Genomic DNA, 24,256 nt, shown 5'->3' on the forward strand with positions numbered 1-24,256 from the left:
AGTTGCAAGCTTTCGGCCAAATAGTTGTTGACTTGAAAAGCTGAGTGGCCAAGATCGGAAAAAAACAACAACCACAAAAAGAAAGATACAAAAAAGAAACAACGAAGGCCGAACTCAAGTAAAAAGTGAAAGAAAGACCGCCCACCTCCCCTCCGCTCACCATTCGATGCAATGGCTTTTCAAGCTCCACATGCAGCACATTTCAGTGTGTTTCTATTTATAACGAAAAAGTTGTTTCGGTTGTCTGTTTTTTTTTTTTTTCTTTGCTTTTGTGGGGAATGGAACGATGGGCGACTGCTGACAACTAAACAAATTGTTTAACATGGACAACGCACAGCGACAAAACAGAAGAGAAATATGATGCATGTAAATAAATTCAATTTGAAACTACAAACGAGATAAAAGACAAGGGAATGATTGCAAAGTAATCAAAGTGCCGACAAATCATAAAGTTAATGGGCATCGACATCGAGATACCCTATATCATAAGCTGAGTCAACCCAATCACTATTATTTAGACAGGTATTTCAGGTACTTCTGAAGATGGACGAATTCAGCTAGGTGGGCTCTTATTACTAACCTCTTTATTCTATCGACTAGTGATTATTCGAAGTGGTCGTGAAATTTCAATGATTCCTCAAGCTGACAAAATGCTTTCATTTAAAATGAATGAGCTGAAAATCTGAATTTTTTGATCGGACACTTTCCCAAAATAATTTCTAGATTTGTCTACGAGTCTGAAGCTTATGCTGGCAGAACAGAAAACATCCTGACCATGATTTTCATGATCTTGAGGAATTTTCCATCAATTTGTACCACATTTTTTGGCTTTGTTTATAGATATTGGTACTTTAGCTTAAAAAAAACAACATGATGTATAAAGTTTTTGGATCTTATTGTTAGGAGTATAGAAATAGGTAGAGCACATCAATAAGTATATGTACATTCTTAGGTGAATATAAAAGGTTACTCTAGTAAAAATTTGTCGTAGATTGTTCCTGTGGTTTTATTTGAGTACTCTAGAGGTCTTTAATCAAATTTAAATTATTTGAAAAAAGCTTAGATCACCTGAAGAATGAAAAAAAGAATACTAAACTTCTTCTGAACGAAAATAATCATATTATATTGGTAGTCAATAATAAATGTGAGAAGTAGGTTTTCTTGTTGAATTCGTGAGTTCCAAAAAGAAGTAAGAATGGATTGAAATACAAATGTTATTTTTAGATAATTGTTTCCTTCTTTAATTCCATACCATGTAGTAATTTGCTTGCCCAGAAATAATTAGTGTTGTAGGGCTTATCGTTAGCATGGGAGTGTTAGAGACAGATATAAAACCCTCATGGGTTTTACCAAAGATCAAAAATCGATTTGACAATAATTGCTTTTAAGTACTTTTAGCTGATACATTGTTGTTAAACAAAAAGCGACCAAATTTCAATCAGCTCTCTTCAATTTTTTCAATCAGCCCTTCTACTGGTCCCCCCTCTTTTACCACAGTTTGTATTACAAACACTCTAACAAAGTCGCAATACCCCACCACATACATACATAGATTACAAATTTATATTGTATCCCAGAGCTATGAGCACTTCAGCACTTCATTTGCTGTCGCTTTGCTGATTGCTAAGCTTTGATAAATACAACAAAAACAACACACACAAAAAAAACTTGGAAAATAATAGTAGAAATTGAAGCAGAATTGTTGTATCGCATGCCCGAGAATTGGGGCCAGGGCATCAAAATCAAAATCAAATCAGACAGCGGCAAGAAAACGTTGAAACAATTGAAAACCCGCTGTTTTTTGTTGTTGTTGTTGTGCCGTTTGACAGCTCGAATGCGATAATTTTAAATCAAATCAATTGAATATTGTCACAATTAATTTATTTATGAGATACACACACTCGAATTGAGTTGAGCCGCGAGTGTTGCGTTGAGTTGAATTGAGTATTTCGTTTTTTTTTCTTTTTTTTTTTTTGTGTATTTTATTTTATTCCTTTTTTTTTTTTTTGTTGATTTCGTTTCTCATTCATTCGACTGGCAATTGATTTTCTGAATATGTTTCCATTTTTATTGATTTTTAATTTCGGTTTGGGTGTTTTATGGCTGTTGCTTGTGCAAATGCTCTCGACACGCCCAACTGCCGCCCACTTCATGAAATTCAAATTTTACCTTCTGTGTGTGTTTTTTTTTTGGGTTTTTTTTTTTCTTCGATTTGAGTGGTTTTCATTTGGTCTGACTGAAATCATTTCGAATCGCGCTGCATACAAATTATGCATTGATTTCAAAAGCGAAATATCAAATAACATACGAAATTTGTTTTTCGTCTGCAATTTGACTTTAAAATGAAAAGCAGATTAATTTCAAATCAATGGGCAGAGAACTTAATAAGATTCAGTGGTGATATTATTACACTGAGAGAAACACTACTATGGCAGAACATGAAAATAATGTTTATTCACCTTAGCAAATCGTTCTAATCGATAGAAATCAATATGAAATGGCTTTAAATAGAGAAATAATACAGTAATCAGCCTGTTTTAAGTTTAGAGCTTTAGAAGATAAATATTATCAATATTGTCCGAAAAATAGATCCATTGAACTATTATTATATGGCAAACGTTTTGAGCTGTTGGTAAATCCATTTTTGAAATCTATAAACCTAACTATATTTCAAAATATAGTAAATATCTGTGGGATATCTGTTGAGAATGGCTCTCAAAACTTAAAGTATTACTTAATCGTATTCAAAATTCTTTATCCATTTCGATCGATCTGTACAACTCTAAATTCATTGCTTGGGCAGTTAGTTTACTTAAAAACAGAAAGAGTTCTCGACCACGTTTTCAATTCAGATTTTCGAAGTAAGTTCAACTAGGTCTGATTTCTAAAGAAACTTCATTATGTACATATATAAAATGAGAAATCAAGCGAAATAATAATTTCTGTATATAAAATGAGAAATCTATTTGCTTTTCTCAGCGACAAGTCAAAAAGGGCGCGTATTTGAACGATTTGTGTTTTCTGTGAATCAAATTTAAAGACGCAGAGTTCAAAGTGATTAAAGGCCACCCCAAACGTCTAACAATTTGATACCACTCTTGGAAACAAGAGTAAAGCCTGGAAATAAATGACGTTCTAGTTGATTGGTAAGTTTAAGTGCCTGGTCAATAAGTTTTCTGTTCTACCCCATGTCACTTTGCTTACAAAGTGAATTCCGTCATACTATGTATATAGAACATAAAGCTTTCTGCTGATAAGGCTTCAGTTGCACATTCGTACAAATATACATACATACATTGCAAACGAGTAATGGATGATTGGACTTGGAGGAGGGGATTGGGTGGGGACTTTTGATTGAACCGATAAGGTTGTAGCGACATTGGGCTTATGTAAATGTAATTGGAAATAGTTGAACAGATAATTAAGTGAGCAACCAAACGAACGAGCTTGGCAATAAACAATGTATAAAATGATTGTGTAACTACATACATATATACATATATAAGCCACACATTTGGTCATCATTTGGCTGAAATTGTATTTCAATGAAAACAAAAATAGTTTTATATTTTTAAAAATTAGATTTTTTTTCTTGTATATTTCTCATGTCATATGTATGAATGGTTTGCATGTAATTGTTGTTTGTTTTATGGTTTTCTGATATATTGTTGCTGGGGTCTTTTGAGTGATTAGCAAATCTTATTCATAATTATAGCAAATTTACACACAGTACATAATTATATGAAATATTCATTTATTTGTTGTTTTTTGTAGTGTTTTTTTTTTCATGTTTTTTTGTTTTTTGGATTTTACATTTAGTTTAATCATACTTATTTCATACATAAAGTGACTTAAATTATGCCATACTAATATTATCTCATAGTGCAACTTAAGAATAAAGCAAAAATATATAATATATATATATCTATGTGTATCGTTTACAAACTAAAACAATTTGAAAAACAAAATCTAGTTTATTCAAAAAGATGTTTGTCTCTTTGATAAACATTTTAGCGAAAGAATTCATTGGAAGTCATTATTGGAAAATATTTCACGAAAACTTTGGTTGAACTTTGAGAATTATTGACAATTAACAAATAAAGAACTGAACCGTTTAGCATGTTTGTCTGATTCGACTATCAACTATTGATTATTGTAGACAATTATATTTGATGTGATTTTTTGTGTTTTCTTTGTTTTTGTATGTGAGAGAAATAATGTGTGTTTCATTTGCTTAAATGTTCTTCTCAATTCGTCTTCTTTGTGGTGGAAACTTAAATATGTAACTAGCGCTCGATAAACTACAGTTTAGTATCACAGAATAGCGAATGCCCGATTCTGAGAGCATTCATCGATCAATTTACTTTTGAAATTTGTTTCAAAATTTTTATACAAGTTTTTTTTGTTCATATTTTTTTTGTGTTCTTTTGTAGATGTTTTTCAAAGTTAAACAATAATTAAGTGTGGAAGTGGATGAAATTATTGAAAAAGTTTGTTTGGCTTGGTGTTTTTTTTTTAACTGAATTCGAAAGTGAACAATGTGAAAACCATTTTGAAAAAGTCCAAAAAAGTTTATCCAGTTGAAATTTTGTTTGAATTGTCCATCACTTTTTCACATTATTCCAAGTGTTGTGTAGACATGAAGCATGGGAGAAAGACAGTCTTGAAGAACGCCTTGCAAAAACTCAAGCTGATAACTAATAGTGTTGAACAATGCTGTTTTGTATTGTTTTTTGGTATATCTATTGATGAGCTGCACCCATACGTTGGCCATACATGGCATACGGTGAGTAGTATGGGCCCAAAGCAGCTGCTGCAGCTGCCGCTGCTGGATTGAAGGCTCCAGCGGCACCGAATGGCGATGGACCACCTTGGACCATAGCACCCGGTGGCTTGGCATACGGATGATAACGTGCGGCCGCTGCTGCCGCTGACATGGGACTCAACGGAGGTGTTGGATAACCGGCACGCAAGGCCGATGGCGGGAAGAGAGTGCCCAGCAGCGACTGAGCCTGGGACTGGGCCAAAGCAGCCGCAGCGGCAGCCGGATCCGAAAGATTGCCCGTGTGTGTGCGCAGATGAGTGAAGAGTTCATCGGAGGTCTGGAATCTCTTGCCGCAATACGCATCGCCGACTACCCAACTGCAGACATAGGGAGCAGAACGAGCGGCGGCGGCATTGGCAGCTGCTGCGGCTGCCGCCTGGGAATACGGATGCGATGGAGGCAGTCCACTGGCAGCAGCAGCAGCATTGGCCATTGCCATTCCATATTTCTGGTGCTCGCATTGCGTACAACCCGCCGGACAGGGGGCACCCATCAGCATTTGTTGTGTGTGCGCCGAATAGGGACAACCGGGGCAGTAGGGATCCTTGCAGACGGGCACTATGGCCTCGCCTCCGGCTGGTGTCTTAATGCGCTGATAAGTGATGTATGGATTGGGTTGTCCAGCTCCAGGAGCACCGGCACCACCGGCATTTGGTGGATAGCCGCCACCATTGGCAGCCGCCGCGGCCAACATGGCTGCATGATGATGTGAGAAACCGCCGGCAAATGGTGGACGGAATGCGGGATTAGCATGTTGTTCCATGCCTGGTGGACAGCAGAGAGCCGACAGGGGATTCAAGCCGCCATATGGACCACCGGCTGCCTTGTAGGCAGCTGCTGCTGCTGCAGCCGCCGCCGCCATGCTGCTCATCTCCTTGGGATGTTGGGCGGTGCCATTGGCATTGTTCAAAACTTCCATTCCGGAACGCACAATGGGACTGGCTCCACGCTGGGAGGATCCGGCCGGTGACACTGTCTTTCGGCTGGCATCTGCATCTGTCTTCAATTCAGTGGGCGTAGCATTCGACTTGTTTCTCGATGGCACACGAGTCTCATGGCTGGATGAACTCTTTGAGCTGGGCCGCTCTTCCACTGTGGCTGTCGTTGATGAATTGCTCTTGAAACTATTCTGATTCTGATGACTAAGCACATTTGTCTCGTACGGCTTGAAGGCCAATTTGACTGATTCACCGCCGCCGGTGGTGGTGTTGGTGGTTGCTGTGGTGTTAATTGTGGTCGCACTGATTGGCGTGGATGATTTCGGTGATTTGGCTTGAATTTGTGTGGGTGGCGATTTGGCTGCTGATATCTCAGCACTGCTGCTGCTGCTCGACGATGTCGACGATGAGGAGCAAGTGCCCGATTTTGTCTTATTCTTATCCATGGCCAAAAGTGGCTTGACGGCCGATGAATCGGCACCGATCTGTGAGCAAGTCTGGGCTAGCAGAGCCAAGGGACTCTTCTTAGCATCCATCTGTGGGTAAAAATAAAAACAAATGGATAACAATTAGTTTTTATAGTCACTAAAAAGGTAATGTTAAATGTTTGTACACATTAAATATTATATCATTTTATTTATACTCCTCAAACTAAAATTATCTTCATAAAAAATCTTTTTAAAAAGCACAAAATTATTTTAAATTTTTTCGTTTTACTATTTTTTATGCAATTTATAACAAACAATTTTAGTTTTATACTTTTTTGAATATATTTTTATATATTTTTGTTAAGACAAAATTTTAATAATTTTTTACTTTAAATCACAAAAATACTTAACAATTTTACTGTTTGAAAATTCAGAGTGATTTTTTTTGTACATTTTTTTTTTTTTTTGAATTTCTGAAATCCTTTTTTCAATTTGTACTTTGTGAAGAGGAAATTTTTTTCTTTCCTTTGCTTGAAGTTTCCAAATTTTTGTGTTTTTTCTATATCAATTTCAATACTAACCGTTGTGGGCAATGGGGCCAAATAATCCGGTTGCAAATATTGGTTGTTGCCAATGGTAACAACACCGCCGCCTCCTTCCAGGACAACCATATTCAAGTTGTGTGTGTTGTTGTTCTGGCTGGTATAATCCACAAATGAAGTTTGAATAACGTTGAAGTAATCCACAGAATAATAATAATGCGACGGCAATAATCCAAAATTGTGTTTTTGCGGGATTCACTTTTATTTTCTATGATATATTTTTCATGAAGTATATTTTCTTTTGCATAGCACTTGTTGGCCAAAAATTGTTGGCTCTATGTAGCACAGTTTTATTTTCTTTACTTTTTGTTTCACACTTGACACACTCTCGACGAAGAAGCAAGAATTGTGATTGATGGACTTGGGTTTTTACTTTGTTTTCTTGGTTTTGCTTTAACCGCTTTCAGTTTTCCGCTGTTTTTCCGAGCAGGTCTGAACGCATCGAAGGCTAAACTCGAACTGAATTTCAAAATTCCGACTGCTTGACTTGTCAGCGAAGTGAAGGCAGCCTTATGGAGAACTGCAGTGCACCCTCTCTCACTCTCTCTCTCTTTCTCTCTCTCTCTCTGTCTGTCTCTCTATCTTTGGCTGTGCTGGTGCGTGAGTGTGGCAGACTCTCACGCTCTCTGCTCTCAAAACCGGTTAGTTGAACTGCTGCCTGTGGGTTAGAGAAGTAGCGCGCGATATGTGCAAGCGAGATGGAACTATGGTAATTTTCAAATATGGCGTATTTTTTATCCAATCACAAATCGCATGCGCCATTCGAGTGACCAGCAGGTCCTCTCTTTGCCACACGGCAACACTCGTTTCGAGAGCAACAGTTGGGCCAGAGAGCCGTGCTCAGTGCCTTTGAAAGAATCATCACATTTTGGGTTGCGCGCACATTAATCTTATCTTCCACACATATGTCTCGTCTCGTCTCGTCTTGTCTCACTCTCTCTCCCTCTCTCTTTCTCTCTCTCTCTCTCAGTTCTCGCCCTCATCGTTTGTCGGTGCCTGCTGTCAACACCAGAGACATTGGGGGCCATGCTCCCCCTCTTTGTCCCTCCAATATTGTCTTTGCTGAGATTTCTCGACCAAAACCACTCAACACTTAACAATCGCCTCGGTTCGCTCGTTTTAATGTCATATAAAAATTAATTTGTTTGTCGCTCCGGCTTCTCTCCGCATCGCAGTTTGGATCTCTTCTCTTGTTTTTTTTTTTTTGTTTTTGGTTCTGCTCTTGTGGCCTTTTGTTTAGCGTTTTTCGATTAACTTCTGTGGTCTGTTTATGTTCCATTTCCACTTGCCTCCTTCCACCTCTGACACAGTGGCAGCTCCAAGTCATCACTGTTTAAGTGGAAATCGTTGTTTTGTTGTCGCATCACAAAAAGTTTTTCCCCAAACGAATTTCCCCCTCACATGTGTCTGTGTGTGTGTGTGTGTTTGGTGGGTTTGTGTGTGGGTGGGTTAATTAATCTACATATAACAAATGTAGAAGAGTTTGAAACTTACGTCTTGTGTTTTTTTTTGTTTTTTGTTAATAGTTTAATGGCTTTTTATCGCTAATACTTGTTTGGTGTGTTAATTGTTTTATTATTATATTTTCCCCTTTTTCGCGGTCGACAGTTTTCCGAAAATGCAGGCATAATTTATTAACCTGTGAAACTAACTTCTTGAAATATATATTTCCAAATGGTTTTTATTTGTTCCTTTTGTTTTTTCACATTTATCATTCACAGGATCTCTGATTATTCATGCGGGTAGCCATTCTCTATTTAATTTTTTGTAATTTCTGAAAGTTTTAAAATTGTAAGTTCAAATTTTGGAACATAAACTTAAAAAAAGGTTTTAAAATGTTAGTCAATGAATTAGGCATATTAATTATTATTAAGTTTTTCTTCCTTTGTTTTAAGCTTCACTAAACTAACCACATATTAGACAACTGTAGAAGACAAAACTTATTTAACTTTGAATTTTTATTCTTAATTTTCCAACTTTCATCATTTATTAACTGATTTTCACTTTTTGTTTTTGTTAAGATGCCTTTCAGTTGGTGGGCTTACTTATTTTGATTTAAGGCTTAAAAAGAGTTCTTCAAAAACTATTAACTATTATTTAATATGCATTTTCTAATCTTAAAATAAGCTCTGTAAAGTATTTTAAATATCTTTGCCTAATGATTGTATAATATGTGTTTTCTAATCTTTTCAAATGATCCATCTTACCTCCTAATCGCTTAGTTTTACTTGGGTGATTTGGTTGATTTGTTTCAAATCCCAGTAGATGGAATATATAATTCCCAATGGATTTTGTTTTTCCAATTCTGTGCTGCAGTGTTACCTAATAATCCTTGGTGGTAGTGTTTAAGAAGGCTTCATAGTTTAATTCCTGGGTAAAGCCTTTTAAAGCAAGTTTTTGGTAGTAAATTGAAATCTGTGTAAATATGCCTGGATAAGCCGGGTAATGCGGCTCAGAGCAGGTAAAAACAATAAATATCTCTGATGGATCGTGATAATCTTCTATACTTTCATAGCTTAGATATTATGTGCGGAATTATGCGTGTTGCTCATTTGCGTTAAATACCAAAATAAATATGCATTCAGTCTCATTCCTCGCCTAAGTAGGGTATATTCTTTAAGTAAGAGATATATTTAAAATCCAAGCCATTATTTAGATTTCTGTGGATAGATATGGGATAAAGAGACAAGGAATTGAAAATAAACTTAGCTCATTTGGCTTGGAATATATGTACTTAATGAAGAGATTTAGGCCATGTACCTCATATTGGTAGAAGAGTATCTCAAGAATCGTTGAACTCATAAAAATTTTCAAAAAATTCGTTCACTCCTCCTTCCCTTCTGTTTCTCGTTGTTGTTATATTTTTTACGGCTACTTTGTCAGCATCATAAATTTTGCCTCCGTTGTATGTGAATTATTTACTAGCAAAATGTGAGAGAGTGCGAAAGAGAGGTAGCCAGCAAATAAGAGAGAGAGAGAGACTAAAGGGAAGGGGGACATATAAATAATACAAAAATATTATAAATTACACGCAGGAATGTAAGTAGCAAAAGTGAGAGAAGCCAAGTAATTGAGGTGAAGAACATTGTGATACCTCCCAAAAGTATGCTAATGTTATGGCTGAACAATTTCCTTTAAATGCCTCATTTATCAAATTTTATTCGTTATATAATGCTAATTCTCTTTCTACACTCTGGAAACTACTGATCTCTCAGGATGGAAACTTAAGTTCGTCAGGGTCAGACGACAACAATTGGTATAGGGGTTCTTATTTCTTTTTATGGACTTCAATTGAAAGACAATTCACTGCACAATCGAAGTGACAAAATGATGGTAAGATGGTATATTTCCCACAGTCTGGAGGAATATCTTTCTGCTTCAGTTGAGTATGGTCGTTAGATCAATCTTGATTGTTTTGCCCATTATACCCTGCTTTCCTGTTTGCGAAATAGAGAGAGTATAATTTGTTGCCGCGAAAACATTTATATGAAGAATATAAAAAGGAAGCAACTGCCGCCGCAGCACATAAAATTAACCACATATTTCTTCATTTTTATGGCATTTATTATCACAGAAATGTTTGTGTGATAAAAGCAGAAGCAAAAGGCAAACGATGAACGACGACGTCGACGACGACGACGACGACAAGAGGCAACGATGGCGGCAGCGGCAACGCCAGAAAGGCAGTCATAAAAATGCAGCCATTTACCTTTTGATTTATGCACAACAACAGTAGAAGGAGCACAAGGAGAGAGGGGCAACTGCTTGTGGCGGTGGCGGTGGTGGAAGGAACAGGAACGACAGCACCAGAAGTGCCATGGGTCTGGGGCACGCATGTTCCATGAAACTCCAAAAGGAAAAGCAAAAGCAGCGAAAAATAATGCAATAAATTTGACATTATCTATGGCAATATGAAGTGGGTGTAGTTCGGGTAAAGTCATCGTTCGTTGTCGTTGGCGTCATCAGGATTACGCATGAGCCAGGACCAAGGATTCCCCAGAGAAAGCAGCAAAAACTACAATAATTGCTTTTCCAGGCTAAGAAAGTTGAGGATATAAATACTTTATAAGGAAACGAAACGAAAAACAATTGCCAGAAATTTAAAAATTATATTCCGAATTTATTTAAAAGGCAAAGCTTGTTAAAACTCTAAAAATAATGAATAATCAAAGAGAATGAAGTTTTTGTACTTTTCCTCGTTTTCACTTATCCTTTTACATATCCTTTTAAATATTACTTCATCAAGTCCTCAAACCTTTCATAGGCTTTTTGAGCATTTTTCGGCCACAGTGATATATTAGATCATTTGCTGATTTCATATAAAGGCTGGAATATATCCTTCCGTTTTATCTGTCTTATGTATATCCTCCCCGCCATATGAAACACGAACAATAATTCACTTTTGAGCAGTCGAATGCCATTTAAAAAATTGAAAAACAAACTGCAATAAATTCAGGAAAAAAATACGAAACCTAAGCACACAATACATAAAACAAAATGCCCAAAAAATAAAGAACACGCAGGATGGCAGGACGGAGGAACCTGGGGGTAAATAAAGCATAAAGGAATCAAAAGGGATACACACACACACACACACAGTTGCTCCCGCTGTGAAAAGGAAGAGCCACAGTGAGCTACTGCTACCGAGACTCGCCTGTCGATAATTTATCGACAACAATTTATCTCGTAATAGTTACGAGGGGACCAACAAGAGAAATGGCAACACACACAACTGCCAATGGTGACATTGAAATTTTATGGTAAAAAAGGATCCTTGCAATGCTTTTATATTTCCTTTATATTCGCAATGCCACCCTGGCGCAGGACTTTACATTTATTTTTTTTTTGTCAATTTTTGGGCAGATTAATTGAAGAAATTAATCGCTGCATTGTTGCTGACAATAGAAAAAAAACGTCCGTGCAGTCTGCAGTGACACGTGCAGTTTTTGTAAATGATAAATTAGGGATACACGAAGTTTTTATTGGCGTTTTGGTATTGGGTATTAATTGTCCAATATTAGGGTAGACTTCGGGAACAAGAGGAGTAACTTTTTAATGGACATTAGGGTCTCAGGGTCTCTCTCATCAGCATGAAATTTGTCGAGTAAGTTTTTTTTAGTATTTCTTATTTGAGGAAGATTAAATGGGGTAAAGTTGGAAGTGTAATTGACTTTATTCAGATATAGGATAGATATAGAATAACGTCCATAATAAACCTTATACAGATTGTCAATTTTTTGCTTGAAATTGATTGATTAAATTAATAAATGGTTTATTTTAGACGAGATATAATCCATCAGATACAGATAGATTTTGTCCATGTGATTCACGCACAGTAGAAGGTAAATGAAATAATCATCAAGCGTCATGACTGAAGGGAAACTGCGGTCAATCAAGGACATCGTTAAGCGTCCTTTACCTTTGATTTATGGCACACAATTCATTGTCAGCAGCAGCCACCAAAGTTGATGCTTCTGAGACGAGTCACTCCTCTCGCTCCCTGCTGCCGTGACCCACCCCTGGTCAAGTCCCGAGGAGTCCCTGTCCTGGTCCTTTGACACTTTGACAAATAATTTTATTGACGCTCTCAGTACTTGGATCGCTGTTTGGTTTTTAATTGTCCTCGGCTCAGCTGCTCTGCACGTGATAATTGCTCATTTTATGAGGCATTTATCAAAGTGTCTCGAGGTCCATGCGGCATTGTTGTTGTTGTTGTTGTTTTAGTTGCCTGTCCTTGGTTCTTACCCCGGGTGAGTTGAATGCCGCCTGCTGTGTGTCTGTCAGGGCGGTTTGGCAAAAATTTCTATTCTACTTCATGCGGATTTTATGGATTGACTGAGTGACTGACTGACAGTCACGCGTCATTTATTTGACCGTGACAGTTGTTCGCAAAAAAAAAAAAAAAAAAACCAAAATAAAAGCATTTTCAGTTTTGATTCTGAACTCTGATTGTAAGCAAAAGATGGAGTGAAAGAACTTTGACACTCGCTTCTCAGACACGTGATGCATTTAAGCGGCATATCAATAAATTAACACAAACGGAAATTTGTTAAGGACTTTAGTCCTCTCGCTTGTAAAGCGAACATGCCATGCATAGCTGATGAATCTCCCAGGCCAAAAGAAAATAAAAGACAACACAAAAACCGTGTAATAAAAACTAAATTATATCCTTTTCACGTTCAAGTGTCTGCGGCACCGACGGCGGCATCACACAAAATATAGCAACATGTTGCCCAGTCAGTCCAGACAGACAGACAGAAAGAAAGAACATATAAAAACCCTCAATCCGTCTCAACCTTCCATCCATCCATCCATCCATCCAACGTTCCGACACACAGAGACCGACCCACGCACTATTTAATTTAGTACAAAATTATTATGCGCAACATTAGCACTCCGGCCGGGCTGGGTAAGCGTGAGGTGCCTCAAATGAAGTGTGAATTTTGCTGTCAAACCAGTGAGACACAGTCTGACGAGTGAGACAAACACACATACAGAGGGACATACCGAGATAGGAGCAAGAACAGAGGCCAAAATGCCGACGACAAAGCCATCCGCCACTTTGTATTTCAGTTCATTTGGTTTTCTTTTCGTTTCTTTTGGGTTTCAGTGTTTTGTTTTGTTCCTCAAGGATTTTGTTGTTGTTTGTTTTTGGTTCATGCAACGAATGCGTATTAAGTAATTAGTACTACCTAACGATAACAGTTTTGATTATCCTTTTGAAAAAAAGAAACATACCCACAGAGGCAGAATGGAATTTCAATATGGATCCCTGAATCCTGAACCGACTTAAATGCAATCGACACAGAATGGCGACAATTATGGCGCTGACTTCATCCAGAATTTCACAAATTTTTCAACATTAAACAAAAAAAATCAAAGAAGCTAACATCGGCTATGCCGAAGTTTGTATACCCTTGCAATCCTTGGTAATAATAATTTTACATGTTCAAAATTTGTTTTCTGCAACTCAATTCATCAATATTCAAACAAAACAATTTTACTCTCATATTATCACATAAGTAAATTTCATAGCATACTCGATTTTTATGAAAATGTTTCTTCTAGTTCTTCTAGAGCTACATATATGATATAGTGGTCCGATCCTTATGGTTTTCATACAACCCACGAAAAAAATTGCAGCCCGATAGCTCTTAAGACGGCTGAGTAAAACGCGTACGCACAGACGGACGGACAGACGGGCATGGCTATATCAACTCAGCTTCTCATGCTGATCAAGAATATATATACTTTATGGGGTCGGAAACGTCTCCTTTTGTGCGTTACAAACATCTGATCAATTTTATAATACCCTCTGCAAGGGTATAAAAAAAAGGCTAGAAACTGGCTTTTATTTTTAAATGAAACAATTTCACAACATAACAAATCGTAGTAGTCATTTAAATTTTTAAAACCGAGCACAAGTAGGCTACTTTTATAACAAAAAGTAAAAAATTCAAATCGTAGTATGCTGTATTTTTCAACATCGAACGACTGAGCCCAGCCGAAATCAGTACATTTCTAGACTCTCATCCAGTAACACTCTCTACAAATATAATAATTTTGTAACACAAATATATCTAGATATAATTTATAGTAAATTATTTTTTTTTGTTTTTTCTCATCATGACAGAATTTTTGAAAACAATTATGGAAGAACTCCTTTGTCCGGACAGTAAGCGTATAAAAGAGGCTACAAAGCAGTTAGATGAGGCGGTCAAGAAACCGGAGACACTATGGAACCTGTGCCAGGTCCTAACATCGGCTGGTCCTGTAGAGATACGACAAATGGCCGCTGTTTTACTGGATAAGCGTCTAAACGAAAACGATGTCTGGCAAGGACTAACACAGGAACACCAGATAGGTCTCAAACAACATTTAATGCAAGCTTTGGTGGGAGAGAAGGAGCGACTAGTGAAGAGTGCCATTGCCCGAGTTGTGGGCACGGTGGTCCGCTTTCATGACCAGACACAGGATGAATGGATTTGTGAAGTTCTGCAGTATACTTATGCACGATGTGCTTTGCTGGATCCCAACGAAAGCGACGGAGATTCCTTTACTTTTGCTGCTATAGCCGAATCGGCTACAACACAATTTGCGGATCAGATGACCATTGTTTGCCGATTATTTCAGACTGTCATGGTTAATGCCGATGCCCAGAACACTTTAACCTCACGAACTGTGGCCAATATGTTTACTGGAATGGTGTATCTAATTCCATTTCTAGTCGATTACCCAGCGGGTGGAGAGACGGTGATCAAGTTGATGCCTCTGATATTGAAGTCAGCACATTTAAATGCTCTTAAAGGCGAGTGCAGAGACTTTGTTATAGTCTTTGGATTATTCGATGCTCTCGCCGAGTACATTCCTAGTGCATTTCACAGTACCGAAATCGTGGCGAAATTCCTTATGGATATTTCAGTGAATGAGCTAGTCGATAAGAGTATTCGACTTCAATGTATTACATTTTTTGCTGACTTTGTCCGTGTGTCTAAGACGGAAGTTCTTAGGCAAAATATTCTGCAACCCATCGTAAGAGTTCTATTTGAAATGATATGCAAGCAACCGGCCGATGACCACATTACCGAATCGGATGGCAATAGTTATGCGGAAGCTGCCAGTCAAGCTCTCGATGAAATAGCCATGAGTGTGTCGGGTGACCGACTTTTGCCACTCCTGTTTCAGTTAATGGAGCCGGCTCTTCAAAGCTCGGACAATCAGCTCCGTGGGGCAGCCTATAACTGCATGGGAACCATCTCTGAGGGCTGCACGGAGATAATATGCAAGCAGTACTTGGAGATAATGTTGAATGTCATTAAAACGGGCACAGAAGATTCGGATTTGTACGTTCGCAGTGCAGCTTTCTTCGCGCTGGGTCAGTTCTCGGAGAATTTGCAGCCTGATATCAACAAATTTGCACCAGAAATATTGACCATGCTTTTGGGATATCTTCGACAATTGATTGTGGAGATGAAAACAGGAACGCTACCGGTAACCAAACACGTGGACCAGTTGTTTTATGCCTTAGAAAAATGTTGCGAATCATTGGGTGAGAATATTGTCCAACATTTGCCCTTGCTTATGGACTGTGTGTTTGAATCCTTGAGCTCTCCACATACGCGTTCATTGAGGTTCTATTGCTTATCTGTTCTTGCTTATATTTCCGATGCGGGCGATCGACTTATAATTCCGTATTTTGGACGAATTGTCGGTGTGATGCAGGGCTATTTGGTTAAAGACTGTGATAAGGAAATCGCTAATTTACGTATTATAGCGATTAATACATGGGCATCTTTTGTTCGAGCTATGAGCAAAGAAGTTTTGACGCCTTTTTGCAACGAATCGATGGGCTATTGCCTGCTGATGTTATCGGATGGTCCAGATGATCCAGAAGTGCGTTATTCTATTTATAATCTTCTCGGGGCCCTTTCCAATATTTTTCAAGAGAATATGGCCCCATATCTACCGAAGATAATGGATCGCATTGTTCTATCTGTTATATCACCTTGCGATGCTGATTGGTCCACAGACAATGAATCAGGAGATTCAAATGACGATGACGATGACGACGAACTTTATGGCATAGTAGAAAACGAGTACATGACTGAAAAGGAAGAGGCTATTTATGTTCTGAAGGAATTTTCAATAACCACGGGCATTGCTTTTGCTCCTTATCTACAGGCGGTCTTTCAGAATGTCTATAAAGTGATTGATCATCCGATAGCATCAGTGCGTAAGGCGTGTGTTGAAAGTCTCTGTAAATTTCTGATGGCTTTCCATCGTCTGGGCAATAGCGCAGCTGTCGCAGAATATTCAAAGATTTTAGTGCGCAAGTTCTATCAGATGATAATTAACGATGAAAACCGAACTGTTGTTATTCATGTCCTGGATGAGATAATTGAACTCATTAGGGATATTGAAGCAGCCGCAATACCCTCACAGGAGTGTGTCAAGCTTCTCTTTAAGGCTACCCGTAAATTGTTGATGCAGACAACAAAATGTCAAAACTGTGAAGGACTAATCGACAATCTAGACGGGGTGGAGGGCAGTAGACTAGATGAGCAGCTTTTGGATTATGCTTGTAACTTATTTGCGGACTTGGGATATGCTACCGAACCGGCACAATTTGCCGTCTATTATGACAAAGGTCTATGCATACTGTCTAAAATGCTGAAATCGGCCATAGACAATAATTCTGGTGTACGGAGAACTTTAATATACGAAACCTTGGCTGATGGCATCAAGCACCTGAGCTCTCAAGTGGTGAACTATTTCGATGCCCTATACAATGTCTTCCTAAATGGTGCAAATGATACAGAGGTCAAGTGTCGCGAGCAATGCTATTATGGCCTAGGCGAGCTTCTATTTCATGGAGAAAAGAAATCTCCAGCAGCTTGGCCTGAGGTTCTCCAATGCATTTCCAATGCCATGTCGAAGGAGACGGAACCAGCTGCAAAAGATCGCATTTGCAGTGCTCTATCTCGTCTTTTGGTGAGCAATCCAACGGACATTCAATTCGAAGAGATTCTATCAGCCCTATTAGATCTCTTGCCATTGCGTAAAGAATTTGTGGATTATGGGGCAATTATACACGCTCTCCAATTTGCCTATGCGGAGCCACGTGGTCGTACATTGAACTTTGTTGATAGGATCTTCGGATCAACTGTTCAAATTCTTTACAGTCAGGCCATGCCGGAATCAGGGTCTTACGAGAGTGCTGTGAAACTTTTTCAACAAATTTCAAAGGAAACTCCTGATATTTTGAATTCTTTACGTTCGGCTAATCCCAAAGTTTACGGTTTTGTAATGTCCTTGTAAGCTAAAAAGTCCGTCTGATTTCTTAGCCCCAAAATTTTGTTATGTACCTTTCAATTTTGTCATTTTGCCTAACTGATGTTTAATCACTGTTCGAAATTAAAAGTAACGAAAAATTATTATTTTACCCCAAAAGTACATGTCTTTGTGTTGCTATAATTAGTCAGTTGAATATGTTTTGGTCATTAAACCTTTTTGGCGAAACCTTTAGCTGTGCTTAACCTCTTCAACTGGGTCGTCGCATACTTCAGATACAGAAAGTCAACCAACTGAGTTGAGTCATGTGGCAAACAGTGAAAGCATCTCGTTTTCATTACATTAAAAATGCTGTCAGCACCTAACCTGACATGACTTTGCCGTCGCCTTCTTGGCCTTCCATCCACCACCACCACCACCATCAACGCGGCCAAAGGTTGAGACATAGATGCGGGCTCTGAAATGTCTTCATGTCCTGGCCTTCTATTCCATTTTCTTTTCTTTTTCAATTTTGTGGCACTTTCAACGCATCATTGAGTAAGCCGCGAAGCGTACTCATCATGAGGAGGACAAGACTTACAGACATACACATACTTACATATAAATATATGGTATATAGAAGGCATTCGGGCTGAAAATGAAGATGCTTAGAAATGGAGTGTGCGTTTATAATCAAATTAGAAACGATGCGTAAGATCAAAGGCCCAACGATGCGCAGTAGGCGCGACATAATACCCGAAATGTTCAAAACACACCAGAGAAGAGCGGTACCCTGGAAAATGGGCCTGGGACATCATCAAGAGGGGCGCCCTGACAACTTGAAGTGGAAAGTGACTGAGCGCTGAGTGCGGAATGGAGCTGCAAAACCTGAAGAAGACGTCTCATTAATGACAAACAAGGAGTCGAACAAGAGGTACGCGTAAAATGAAAAGGTGTATTATGCACTCAACTTGAAAACCAGAAATTTCTCTCCCTCTCTTTCTTTCTCTTAGTGTCTCTCATCCTGTCAATTCCTTCTCAAGTGTGCTGCTTTTTTTCTTCTCCCTTTACTCACTCGTAGTGGGTTTGGGCCGCGGTTCTGTTCAAGTGTTTTGTCGGGCACATTGCACACACTTCCTCGAAAGGATCATATCGCGTTGGGTATTAAAAGAAAACGACAAGAAAAAGACAAAAGTGAAATAAGGAGAGGCAGAATGATTTTCAATGTTAAAGACTGATGACGACAGGTTAAACGATTTCATTATGAGCATGCCTCCAGTTTGCCTTTAGAGCTCCAGTGGTTTTTCCATAATTGGAGCTGCATTCAAGTGTCTTGAGAGTCTTGGAGTTTTATTTCTTTTTCTTGTTTGCTCGTTTTTTCCGTCGTTCTGTTTGGAGACTTAATGAAAAGTAAATTGAGTTCTCGGTAGTTGGTTTTAGGCTGCTTAGTTGTGTATTTTAAGTGAGACATGCTCAATTAGTTCTTCGAAAAATATAAAGAAATAAAAAAGATGAAATAATTTTCCATAACTTCCGCCGCCACTTGAAGTGAGAATTAATTGTGCTCTTGAGCCAATTGACGAAAGACAAATTGGAAAATGAAAAACCAACAAATTCTCTACTTGCTGAAATTTTAAAGAAAAATGAACATTTAGTATAAAATTGATTTAAATATTGAATTAATATTTTGTTCAACAACAACAAAGAACCTCGACATAGTCTATTGAATTTTCAATTGCTTCTTGGAATTCGAACTAAATAAATCTCACTTTCTTCGACCGGAAATGCATTTTCATTTTTATGGTAACATTGCACTTGACCGAAAAGCCATTAATAAGAAACCTGAACTCTCTTTTTTTTGGGCCAGAGAGAACCACTTGTCTTTGACTATAACTCTAGTGACATGTTTATTACCAACAAACGAAGAAGGAAACAGAGAATTATATACACACATGCTGTAAATGTTATATACATATATGGAATCCACATTTGCGTATGTCTAACATTTGAAATATAATTTATGGCCACCTTAGTTAAAGTCGTCGAACCTGTGGCAAGTAAAAAGGGTTAACTAGTTCAGTTCATTGGCAACCCTTTTGCCAACTGTGCGTTAAACAAACTTCCTGTTTAATCCCCCCCCCCAGACCCATGTACGCATAAACTCATGAATCTTGTCAACCCAAGACCAACCATACCCGAACCCAATTCAAACCCAGCCCAACCCCCGTTTTGGTCACCCATTCCTTGCCTTTGTTTGCCTGAAATTGACTGATTACCCACAAAATTACCGAATTTATTTGTACGTAATTTGAGACATTAATAAAAATAAAAAAGAAAAACTTTTTCCTCAGGCCATGTTTGTTTTGTTTGGTCTTCTGTACATCAGTAGATATATATGTATGTGTGTGTGTGTATGTAAGTATATATAGTTCACCAGTTGACAGAAAATAACCCCCTTATCCTTTCATTTGGGCAAACCAATATATATGTGACAGTTGGTTATGTAATATTTCAAAATTCCAAACATTTGTTACCATACCATTTTTTCCAGCAGCTAATTAGCTGAGACAGTTTTTATGTGAGTTTTTCCTGTTCGAGAGACTCGGATTACAAATTTTTCAAATTTTCAGTAGTTGTAATGAAGAATGGGAAATGGAAAGCATGAGAGCCTAAGAATTGGCGGAAAAGTGAAGAAGTGTAATTTATTCTCCAAAAATGTTGTGTGTAAAAATTTCTACTAATGAAAAGATAAAATGCAAGAGATAACCGAAAATTACTATATTAATTAAGTAAGTCACTAAATTGTGTGATTTTTGCTATTTTTTTGCATAAAGTGATCAAAAAGGACAAAATTATTTATCTTTAGTCAGGTGGATATTTCAATTTCAATCTTCATCAATCAAATTGAAATATGAGCAGGTTGTATTTCTATTTCAGGAACTACCAAGTTCTCTTATCAGCAGACTTTGCTAACCACTCTAGAATTGCATCCTTCTACTTCAACACTTAAACCAGTTGCGAATTGTAACTGAATGAAGCGAAAGAAGGCAAGCTTACAATGCTGATGTGCAACCAAAAAATATCGGATTAAAGATGTAAAATTGAAAACTGGTTTTTATTTTTATTAAATTTCGAGACCTCAAACCTAAGAAAATAAGGAAGATTTCAAAAGACGGACTTAGGCGGACCTCAAAATGTTAAGGGAAAGGTACAAGTCCCGTTGACTAGGAGTGTGCTAACAATTAGACTATTACAAAATGTACATCTCGAATAATAGCTCTCGGAAAAAGAAGACATCAAAGATAACGATAAAGTCGTATGAGGTATAGAGTAAAAACATTTTAACATTATAGAAAATTTCATTTTTATTTATTTCTCAATGAGCATTGTGAATTATATTCTTTGTCAAATGTTTTATTTGTGGGGTCCCTTGTCAAGATCCAATGTGAAATAACGAAACGTTCAATTGTATGATTTCCAATTGTCGAATTCGGTTTTGTGTTTAAACTAAGTCCAAAGTGTTTGATTTGAATTGCCACTTCTTTTTATGGAGTCTGCGTTGTGCACTTTTGGTTCAGTTCATTGCTGCAGCTTCCATTTGGAGTTCAGTTACAGTGAGTCTCATAAATTTCACTCTTAATAGCATCCGCCTGTCATTGCAATCTAAATAAATTGTTAAATTTATTTACGACAAAATGTCCACAGAATTTTTTTTTTATTTTTTTGTATATTTTTATGTGTATGTTGGAGTGGTGTTGCTTTTGGATAGAATAGGAGATGGTGGGTGAATGGCAGTGTGTGTGTGTGTGGCTAGAAAATATGAAAATTAACTGCCGACTAAAGCCAAAATTTTCCTGTGCTGTTTCTACCAGCTTTTAGAGGAGGGCAAAACAATTGCGCTACATTTGCCATATGTGTGTGTGTAATTTTCACTTCATGTTTGGCCACAAAAACGCAGAAACTGCCATAAAATGCACACACACACAAAAAGAGCAATTCATACAAACATAGACGAGGTCCTGACTAGGTCCTGGTCCTGCAATAAGGTGAAAGAGGGGCACTAAATGCCACTAAATGAATTTATTTGCCAACAAGAGTGGGCAAATGGCAGAGCTACGAGGAGAGCAGGGGTAAAAGGGAGTGGGGCGCACAAACGTCGACATTTTGAGAGTAAATAAAGCCCAAAATGAGATTTATGCAACATGACCGAGAACAACGACAGCAACAACAACCAAAGCGTCGAGACCAAGTGCTGAAGTTGCCCCCAAGCCACAAGCTGCTCCACGTTGCTCTCCTCCAGCACCATTCACTTTAGGTCAGGGGGGACTGGGTGTTTTAGTTTTTAGTGGGCACCCACTTTGTGGGCATTGTGGAATGGCAATAGCCAAGCCAAATGCCGTTCAGAGAATAGAGTGAGAGACTCTGTCTCTCTCAGTCATTGCATTTGGAGCCTGGATGTGTGTGTGTGTGTGTTCCTTTTAAACCAACTAATTTTTGTCTAAAAGGAAAACACCGAAAAGGAACCAATATAAAAACGAAGTTTGGAATAAACTATATCCTTTGAGGGGCTAAAATGTTAAACAATCTTTTTGGATTTTTTAAGAAATTAAGAAATTAAAAGCTGATTCACACTTATGAATGAAATTATAAGTCAATTAGATTCAAAGGATCGAAAGAGACTCAGTTAGATCTCCACTCTGATGGGATATTGAATCTGTTCTTTCAGGTTTTTGGCTGTTATTTGACATTGATTTCTCACACCTGTCACCTTTTACATATGAAGCACATAGCTAATCTACCCTGCTTGGGTTAGCTATGGTCATCATATGAGGGACATTTAGTACTCGCTCCTGGTTGCCCTCTTTATGCGTCTATCCGTGTGTCTCTGTGTGTGTGTATGGGTATACAACCATTTATTCTGCACAAAATTGTCACATAAATTTTACAGCGTCCAAGGCATGTCGAGCGTACTTCATTTTGTATTTTATGATATTTTTTCCAAACCCTCCCAACCCCCACCACTATATAACTTAGATCCACCTTCCTCTCACCGAGTTGGTTAAAAGGAAATTTATAGCAGCAGAGAATTGGGATCTACGTGGTAGGTAAGGGAACTAAGTTGACTTGATATAGATTGAACTAGATTGGAAATGGCAATCACAAGAATACCAAAAAAAAAAAAAAATATAAAAAAGAAAACTACTATAGTAAAAGTTCTGCCACGGAAGAGATAAAGAGAGAAGAGAGAGAGAGAGAGAAAAAAAAATGGAAAACAATGTGCACATTAATGAAAAATCTAGATGGCAGCTTTTCGAAAGGAGCAAAAAATATGACAAAAAACTCAGAAACAGACAAGAGCAGCAAAAGAAAATGTTATATATATACATTTATATATAGGTATATATATAGTGGAGTAGAGGAGAGAGAAAGCAAATAAAACAGAAATAAAGAATAAAAGCAAACAAACAGCAGCAGTTGACAACTGTCAGTGTCAGAGAGCTGCCAGTGCCACTGTCACTGTTGCTTCTTGCTTGGCTTGGCTTTTGTTTCCTTTTTCTTTTTTGTTAACATTTTCGTTTCCTTCATTTCCTCCATTTTTCCCTCATCAACCGCCCCCACTTTTCACTAAGAACCAGAACTGCCGTCACTTTCCTTCATATTTGCCAGATTCTGCAGAAAGAAAGAGTATATTGCAATGAATTTTCTTTATCTATTGTCTTACTTATTTAATTATTAAACAGAAGGATTTCTTCGTCAAACTCAAAATATATTTGATGGAGATATTTGATATATATTTAGTGTAAATATTTCGAATTTCACCTATCTCATCTCCCTTTCAGGCTGCAAAAGAGATATCCAAGGATCATATAATCACGATATCACGAGAGTTAGATCAAAGCTTAGATTTCAATACCTTTGAATGTCTGATTGTAAGCTTCTCGTAATAAGTGTTTTTAATAGGAATTTGGGTGAGATTTGAGTAACCTTTAAAGCAATCTTTATCAGAGAACTGATACGAGTGTGTTAAATTTATAGTGTACTCTATTTTTCAGTCCCCGAAACGTTCGAATACGATATTTCACCTTATAGAACGAAATCTTGAACAGGTTACTCCTGCTTGATACAATTAATGGTAATCGAACTGATCAATCAGTCTTCTGTAGTCTTTTTCTAATGTAAATAAGGACCCCTTACAATGATGTACTAACGATTTATTTCATTTTTTAGTAATACTAATCCTTTCTCTCTGATACCATTGTATATTAGTCTTGTTTTATGTCTTGGCTGAATAGTCCTGGTTGTATTATTTGAAAATTATATCATAAACTTTTCGTTTCGTTCATACTCATTGCAGTTCTCTGAAATTAGGCCTTTGCATGGTTCCGAAAAGTTTGAATTGAAAATCGTATTGGAAAATGTTTATGAGACGTTATACTAAAGCTAAGAGTCAAACGATTCCAAAGTGAATCAAGTAGATATGTTTATTTCAGAGAACAGAGATCAATTGCGATTTCATCAAATACTTATAGTCGGAATCGACCAAGAGAACAGCTCTTAGTTAGAAGTAGAACGAAAATCTTTAGTCCTGTGGCCTTACCGATCTATAAAATCCATAAAGAAAGGGTATCGTTTCTTCGTTTTAGTTGTTACCATTGAAAGCGAATCTCTTCTCCTTTGTTCAGTTTTGGTTTT

General features: G+C 37.7%; 2 protein-coding genes across 2 annotated transcripts; one reads left to right on the forward strand and one right to left on the reverse strand.

The window, feature by feature from the left end:
* Positions 1–3,593: 3,593 nt before the first annotated feature.
* On the reverse strand, positions 3,594–7,241 carry noc (no ocelli). The gene is made up of 2 exons (XM_068284570.1): positions 6,773–7,241; positions 3,594–6,299 (listed from the first exon to the last, which is right to left on the reverse strand). The coding sequence occupies exons 1-2, from the start codon at positions 6,860–6,862 to the stop codon at positions 4,743–4,745; spliced, it is 1,647 nt and encodes a 548-aa protein (XP_068140671.1). The 5' UTR covers positions 6,863–7,241; the 3' UTR covers positions 3,594–4,742.
* Positions 7,242–14,419: 7,178 nt separating this feature from the next.
* LOC137572991 (importin-4-like) lies at positions 14,420–17,611 on the forward strand. Its single transcript, XM_068284852.1, has one exon. It carries the CDS (start codon positions 14,420–14,422, stop codon positions 17,609–17,611), a length of 3,192 nt encoding a protein of 1,063 aa, XP_068140953.1.
* Positions 17,612–24,256: the final 6,645 nt, after the last annotated feature.

This window comes from Drosophila tropicalis, unplaced genomic scaffold, assembly GCF_018151085.1.
Source record: "Drosophila tropicalis isolate 14030-0801.00 unplaced genomic scaffold, ASM1815108v1 contig_393, whole genome shotgun sequence".
NCBI lineage: Eukaryota > Metazoa > Arthropoda > Insecta > Diptera > Drosophilidae > Drosophila > Drosophila tropicalis.

Excerpts from the sequence above, each read along its gene's own strand:
- noc (XM_068284570.1), bottom strand. The coding sequence starts at position 6,862 with ATGGTTGTCCTGGAAGGAGGCGGCGGTGTTGTTACCATTGGCAACAAC. Across the intron at positions 6,300-6,772 it reads TGGCCCCATTGCCCACAACG|ATGGATGCTAAGAAGAGTCC; the intron begins GTTAGTATTGAA and ends TTTTACCCACAG.
- LOC137572991 (XM_068284852.1), top strand. The coding sequence starts at position 14,420 with ATGACAGAATTTTTGAAAACAATTATGGAAGAACTCCTTTGTCCGGAC.